Here is a 6974-nt window from a genome sequence, read left to right on the forward strand (position 1 = left end):
TTTCCTTCTCCCCTCCCCAAGTTCGCCCTCGGTGCCTGCGTGTGTGCAGCCTCCCCCCCGGCACACGCCGCTCTCCCCGGGCGCCCCCTCCCTCCCCCCCGGCTCGGCTGCCACCGCCCCCTCCCTCCGCGCCGCGGAGCGCTCGGAGCGGCGCTGCCTGCAGACGGGCTCCCTGCGGCGCTCCGGGGCGGCCCCCAGCTCGGCCCCCCGCTCCTCCGCCATGGACGGGGCGGCTCGCCGGGGGGTGCTGGCCGCGCTGCTGGCCTGCGGGCTGCTCCTGCTGGGCGCCGCGGCCACCCCGACCCCGCCGGCGCCCGCCGGGGGCTCCCCGCAGGACACATGCACCTCCTGCGGGTTCCGGCGGCCCGAGGAGCCCGGCAAGGTGGACGGGGATTTCTTGGAGGCGGTGAAGAGGCACATCCTGAGCCGGCTGCAGATGCGGGACCGGCCCAACATCACGCACGCCGTGCCCAAGGCGGCCATGGTCACGGCGCTGCGCAAGCTGCACGCCGGCAAGGTGCGGGAGGACGGCCGCGTGGAGATCCCCAGCCTGGACGGGCAGGCGAGCGCCGGGCCCCCCGCGCACGACCCGGTCTCCGAGATCATCAGCTTCGCCGAGACAGGTGGGCGCCGCCCGGCCCCGCGCCCCTGCCCCGCCGCGCCCCCTGCCCGGCCCCCTGGCCCCCTGCCTGTCCGCTTGCCTGTCCCCCTGCCCGAGCCCTGTCTGTCCCCGTCTGTCCACCTGTCTGTCCTCCTGTCCCCCTGCCTGTCCTCTTGCCTGTCCCCCTGCCTCTCCTTCTGCCTGTCCTCCTGCCCGAGCCCTTCCTGTCCTCCTGCCCCCTTGCCGGAGCCCTGCCTGTCCTGCCTGTCCTCCTGTCCTTCCCGAGCCCTGCCTGTCCCCCTGCCTTTCCTCCTGTCCTCCTTCTCAACCCCTGCCTGTCCTCCTGTCCGAGCCCTGCATGTCCCCCTGCCTGACCCTTGCCTGTCCTCCTGTCCCCCGGTGCCCCCTGCCTGCTGCGGACACCTGGGGCTCACCTGTACGCCCTCCACTCTCTCCTCTGCCTCACCCACTCTCTCCTCTGCCCCGCAATGTCTTTCCTAAGCTCTCCCTGCTTCTTCCCACCCTCCTGGTGTGTGTCCCTGTGCCCGGGCTTCTCCCCAGGTTGTGCCCTGCAGCCCCCCTCTCCGCATCCCTCTGTCCCTCTGCGCACCCGTGCCCCTGGCTCCCCTCCAGCGGTCCTTCCAGCTGCAGCGTGGCTTGCCTCCATCCCCGCGTGTCCCACTGTCCCTCTGCCTGTCCCGTTCCCTCTCTTGCATCCCTTGCCTCGTCTGTCTGCCCTGCACATTCATCTGGTTCACCGAGTGCATCTGTCTGTTGAGGCTTGCGTTCCCCATCCTCCCTTTCCGTTTGTTTCCCATTTATTTAGCTTTCGTTCATAGTGTTGGCCTTGTCTGTTTGTCCGGTGCGTGCAGGCTCCTACCAAGTGTGCCTGTCTCCTCTCTGTCTGTCAGTCCGTTCACTAACTGTGCCACCCGTCCCTGTGGTACCAGCCATCTCAGCCCTGTCCAGCCGTTGCAGTTTGTGTCGCTGAATCCTGTCAGCGCAGCTTTCCAGCGGTTTATCCAGGCAACCGCTGTGCCTGTGAACTTTGCATATCTGACCATAATACCATCACTTCGCAAATTAGCTCTCTCCTGTCTCTCTGCCTATCTCTCCTTTCCCTCATCGCTCTGTCGCTCAGTTCGTTTTTTCTCTCTCTGTCTTCCCGTGGCATCTATATATCATTTGTCCACAAAATAAATCTCTTTCTATCCTGTATGCTGCCCACTCATCTTCTTTATCTACCCTCCCACATACACATTTACAGTATCTATGGGATCTGTTGCATTATACATATGCTTGTTATATTCACATACAAAATTTATGGGCACACACAATCTCACACAACACAAGCGATGTGGATCGGTGCAGCAACACCGTACTGTTCTTTTTCTGTCACTGTCACCACAGTTTATGAAGAAGTTGTGCATTTACGAACATGTGAAAGGTTTTCTTAGTGTACAGTTTTTGGGGTTATTATTTTTTTTAATAGGCTGTTGTTGGGTGATCTGGGATGGGCTCGTACCTCTATTTGGCATTTAATTAATCGCCGGCTTTTGTAACGCTTCCAAAATTGACTTTATGTAAAATGTAGGCAAACACAGTGAAAATTTTTGTCTCTGAAATATTACAGGGTTTTGAATGGGCCCTGGAGGCATGTTTGAAAAGCATCTGGGGTAACAAATGAAGACACCGACTATGCAAAAAAATCCCATTCAGAGACTGACAAAAATAAGAAAGATTCTCAGGGAAAGAAAATGAAGAAAAATCTACATTTGGCTCTGTACGGAAAGAAGCAAAGCAGATAAGGGCAGATGAGAAAATGCCTTTCCAGCAATAATTTTAAATAGCGGTTAGGAGGCTTTGATGCAAGGACCAGAATTACAGTCTCTGCCATACAGGCCAGCTTGCACATTTATCACCTACGCCAAATTTAGTTAGGACTTATAGTACAAAATTGCAAGAGGGCCACTGGTATTTCGGAAACATTTTATGCAGCAGGCTCTTTTGTTTACAAATAAGGAGTTATGTCAGACATTTGGTGACATTTGGTTTTCTGTGACAGTTTCGCCCCTTTAATTCTGGTGTCATTGAAAAGCGTATTGAGAACAGTTAGTGACGGCATCACAGCGAGAGCAACTGCTTATTGCTTTGCCGTGTACGAGAGTTTATCTTTTTTTGGGGAAAAAGGGAGAGATCAAAACAATTAATAATAGCGGATATAGCAGGTATCTGTCAGAGCAAGTAGGGGTTAGCTTGATCTGTGGGACAAGCAGACACGTTACTGACGTATTTTCCCCTCCATCTCGTGAATCCTCTCTGTTAAACTGCAGTGAGAGTATGTGAAAATCAAAACAAAATCTCTGGTTCAGCATTGGTGTTTCGGTGGTTACTGAAAGGGCTCTCCCCGTGAGAACTGGCGGGCAGCTGAAAGTTTAAACTGATGAGATAGTGGAGTCCGAGTGCCGGTGTTTTCACAAGGTGCTGCTGTAGCATCTTTAAAGCTGGCTGGATGGAAAAAACCAAACATATTCTCAAGAGCTCTTGCTGGTGATCTGACACATCTGACTACGGCCCGATGATGAACGTTGCTGTAGGAAATCCCTTTTTGATGCATTTTGGTTGCAAGCTGGGAATATCTGATTCGGTGCCTGCCTTCTGGCCAGCACAGTGCTGTCGCCGCTCTCTCCATCCTCTGTGCTCTAGCATTGTCCCTGAATCCAGAATTGGTACTCAAGCTAACATTTCCTTTTTGACTTAATCTTGCTGATCTCTCCTTATCTTACAGACGATCTGGCCTCATCTAGAGTCCGTCTCTATTTCTTCATCTCGAATGAAGGGAACCAGAACTTGTTTGTCGTTCAAGCCAGCCTGTGGCTTTACTTGAAGCTGCTTCCATATGTCTTAGAGAAAGGCAGCAGGCGAAAAGTAAGAGTCAAAGTCTATTTCCAAGACCCGGACACTAGCAACAAGTGGAATGTGGTTGAAAAGAAAGTTGATCTCAAAAGAAGTGGTTGGCACACTTTTCCCATGACAGAGGCAATCCAGGCTCTGTTTGAGAGAGGAGAAAGGAGACTGAACTTGGATGTTCAATGTGAGGGCTGTGAAGAGTATTCAGTGTTGCCAATTTATGTGGACCCCGGGGAGGAATCCCACCGGCCTTTTTTAGTGGTGCAAGCCCGTCTCGCCGATAACAAACACAGGATCCGGAAAAGAGGCCTGGAGTGCGATGGCAGGACCAATCTATGTTGCAGGCAACAGTTTTACATTGACTTTAGACTCATTGGGTGGAATGACTGGATCATAGCACCATCAGGTTACTATGGGAATTACTGTGAAGGGAGCTGCCCGGCCTACTTGGCTGGCGTCCCGGGGTCGGCTTCCTCCTTTCACACCGCTGTCGTGAATCAGTACCGAATGCGGGGGCTGAACCCGGGCACCGTGAACTCCTGTTGCATTCCAACCAAACTTAGCACAATGTCAATGCTGTACTTTGATGATGAATACAACATTGTGAAAAGGGACGTTCCCAATATGATTGTGGAAGAATGTGGTTGTGCTTGATTTAAGGTGTGTTTTTTGGGGGGGAGAGAGAGAGAGAGAGGGCGAGAGAGAGAGAGAAACATTCCCGTACAAGATGGTGTTGGAGGAAGTTTCACTGTGTATCCAGGCATCAGTGTTGGAAAGTCACTGTGGAAAAGTTTGACAAAAAAAAAAAAAAGAAAAAAAAAAGTCATTTCACTTTGGTGTCAGGACAGTGGCAGTTTGTGGATCTTGGACACTTATATATTCTACCACTTCTAAGTTAATGCTATGAAATATCTTAAAGACACACACACACACGAAATGTGGGCACGCACACAAACACGCGCTCATACACACACACAGACACAGACACACACACGAGGCAGCTTCGGAAAAGGGACATGAGCACGGAAAGTCAGTGATCAGTGACGACGGACCTAAATGCCTGTCAGTACGAGTGAACGGCTGAGCAGCTGTTTCCCCGCCTGCCGGTGAAGTCAGATTGAGATGAGCTCCCTTTGCTCAGGCAAAAGCACAGACTGCGAGAACATGACGTATTCTTGCACGCAGGTGTCGAAATGACCAAACTTAGAAAATTTAAAAGAAAAAAAAAAAAAGGAAAAAAAAAGTCGACTGTCACCTCTTAGGTCTAATGGGAAGCTGCAGGACACCTGCCGTGGGAGGTGATCACTTCCTCTTAACTTAAATTTATCTCAATGTAAACATCACAGATACCTGCATTTTCCTATAGCACTTCCAGTAAGGAATCGCATGGTACCATCAGAGAGAGAGAAAAGGAGACAGACACGTAAGCAACCACTGTATTTCTGACATCCGACCGTTGCAGTCACAAGCTGGGCTGGCATCATCTGATGCTTTAACTGCCCACTAGCAACCCATGGATGGCTATACCTGACGTGTCTTGGGAAAGGGAATCCGATACCAAATCTGGACTGTGTTGACTGTTGACATCTTTCACTGTTTGGAGAATGAAAAATCAAAGTTGCAGTCTTCTTCAACAGGGGACTCGGCGAAGACGCGTCACGTGGGGGACGAGCAAACAAGCAACTGCTACCATGGCTAAACCAATGAACCCGAAAGAGGAGTGACAATAACAGAGCGGAGACGTTCTGAAAAATGCAGTGCGCTTAATAACAGGCGAGGAACATTTTAATAAGTCTTGGAAAGGATGAGAGAGAGAAGAGTGCTTTCAATTTCCTTACCAGGAGGTGTCGAAGATGGCCATAAAGATCAGAAAATAATGATACAGCATAGCACTTGCAAACTGCTTGAATGCACGTATAATAGCACTTGCAAATTTCAATGCCTTGAAAAGTGGTACTTGATAGTGCACTTATCTTTGCTCACTATCTAGGTAAACAGGTGCCGCATGAGCTATGCAATTTAAAGTGTTGACCCATACTAGACAAAACTGGACTTATGATATGACTTTTTTATATTTTTTTATACTTGAAATTAAATCTTTTGCTTCTTTTTTAAAGCGAATGATTGCTTTTAATGTTTGCACTGATTTAGTTGCATGATTAGTCAAAAAACTGCCATTTGAAAAAAATGTTATTTTTATAGCAGCAAAAAATGAATACAGTTAAATGTATTATACATAAATTTTGGAACCAAAGAGGCCAACATATTAGTTATAATTTTTATGAGATGGCAAAGCCATCATATATCATGTAGTCATACTGAGCATTCCCTCACGAGGCCTACCAATTGTTTCAGGGTACAAAATGGATTCTGTTTGTTCTATTCAGTGTCTTTTCTATACCATACGCACATGGAACGTAGAGTGAAAAAAAAATGACTATTGTAGAATACATTACAATATGTGCATCCTTTAAATACAGTTTTTATGTTTATTTAATAAAGTTTCTTTTAGGTTCTGTTCCATAATAATTTAAACCAAACAATTTTCACTTAGATTTGCTGTTGAAGTATTTTACATTTGTGTACAGTTTAAATAAATAAAAAAAAGATTGAAAACTGGATGTGCTTTTATTATTTTTTTTTCAGTGTGTAACATCTGGAGGAACTTGCTTACTTTCGGGAGTGAATGTGGCTGCAGACAGTGAACCGTCACATTAGACTGTAGTCGTATTAGTCACTGCAGAAAGCCTTGTCTGAGAGCTCAGCTGTGATCCTAAAAATGTTACGCTCTAGTTTTATTGCCATCTCTACATTTAAGCATCTGCTTCTTTCTATCTGCATCAGTGCAGGGTATCTGGGTGCAGGAGCTGCGCTGTTCCGCATACCTGCAGGTCATTTACAGCAAGTTCCTGGTTCACCTGCTGTGTAAGAATGTAACTTCTTGTCTAGGTCACTCCCTGATCGGTTGCAAGAAGTAAAAAAATAGCGTGGAAAGCACTTCCAGGAAAAAGACGTCGATGCTAAGTCTGATGATTTTTTTTTTTTTTTAAGATTAGCTGGCACTAGGGAAAGGGGTTTTTTTTTAGTAAAATGCATCCCTTTTACTAATTAAAACCAAAATGTTGACAAATAATCATGGAAATTCTGGTCTGGTATGCATATATCCGGGTATTGATTTCATTGATCTTCACAGATGCATCCTTTTTCTGGGAGACCTGAGCAAACGCCAGCTGAAGCTAACAGAAGGACCTCTGTTGAGTTAGCAAACTTTAGATCTGACCCTGAGACCTGGAAAGTGTTGAAGAAGCAAGTTCAGGCAACTAATGATGGGTTCTAGTTACAATTCACATTCAAGCTCTGCTCACCCCTCCCCAAAGCCAGACACTGGGGTTAAACGGCTTTGTTTTGGAAGACCTCTAGGAGCAATTTGCTGTGGCTCTGTCAACAACCTGCTGCGCAGAAC

The 6974-nt window shown here is 48.4% G+C and overlaps 1 protein-coding gene across 1 annotated transcript; it reads left to right on the forward strand.

Annotated features, from left to right (window-relative positions):
- Window positions 1-81: 81 nt before the first annotated feature.
- On the forward strand, window positions 82-6086 carry INHBB (inhibin subunit beta B). The gene is made up of 2 exons (XM_069861398.1): window positions 82-623; window positions 3390-6086. The coding sequence occupies exons 1-2, from the start codon at window positions 221-223 to the stop codon at window positions 4163-4165; spliced, it is 1179 nt and encodes a 392-aa protein (XP_069717499.1). The 5' UTR covers window positions 82-220; the 3' UTR covers window positions 4166-6086.
- Window positions 6087-6974: the final 888 nt, after the last annotated feature.

This window comes from Phaenicophaeus curvirostris, chromosome 7, assembly GCF_032191515.1.
Source record: "Phaenicophaeus curvirostris isolate KB17595 chromosome 7, BPBGC_Pcur_1.0, whole genome shotgun sequence".
In the NCBI taxonomy this organism is placed as follows: Eukaryota; Metazoa; Chordata; class Aves; order Cuculiformes; family Cuculidae; genus Phaenicophaeus; species Phaenicophaeus curvirostris.

Bases quoted from the DNA above. Each gene is read 5' to 3' on its own strand.
- INHBB (XM_069861398.1), top strand. From the start codon at position 221: ATGGACGGGGCGGCTCGCCGGGGGGTGCTGGCCGCGCTGCTGGCCTGC. The intron at 624-3,389 runs GTGGGCGCCGCC...CTTATCTTACAG, and splicing joins CATCAGCTTCGCCGAGACAG to ACGATCTGGCCTCATCTAGA.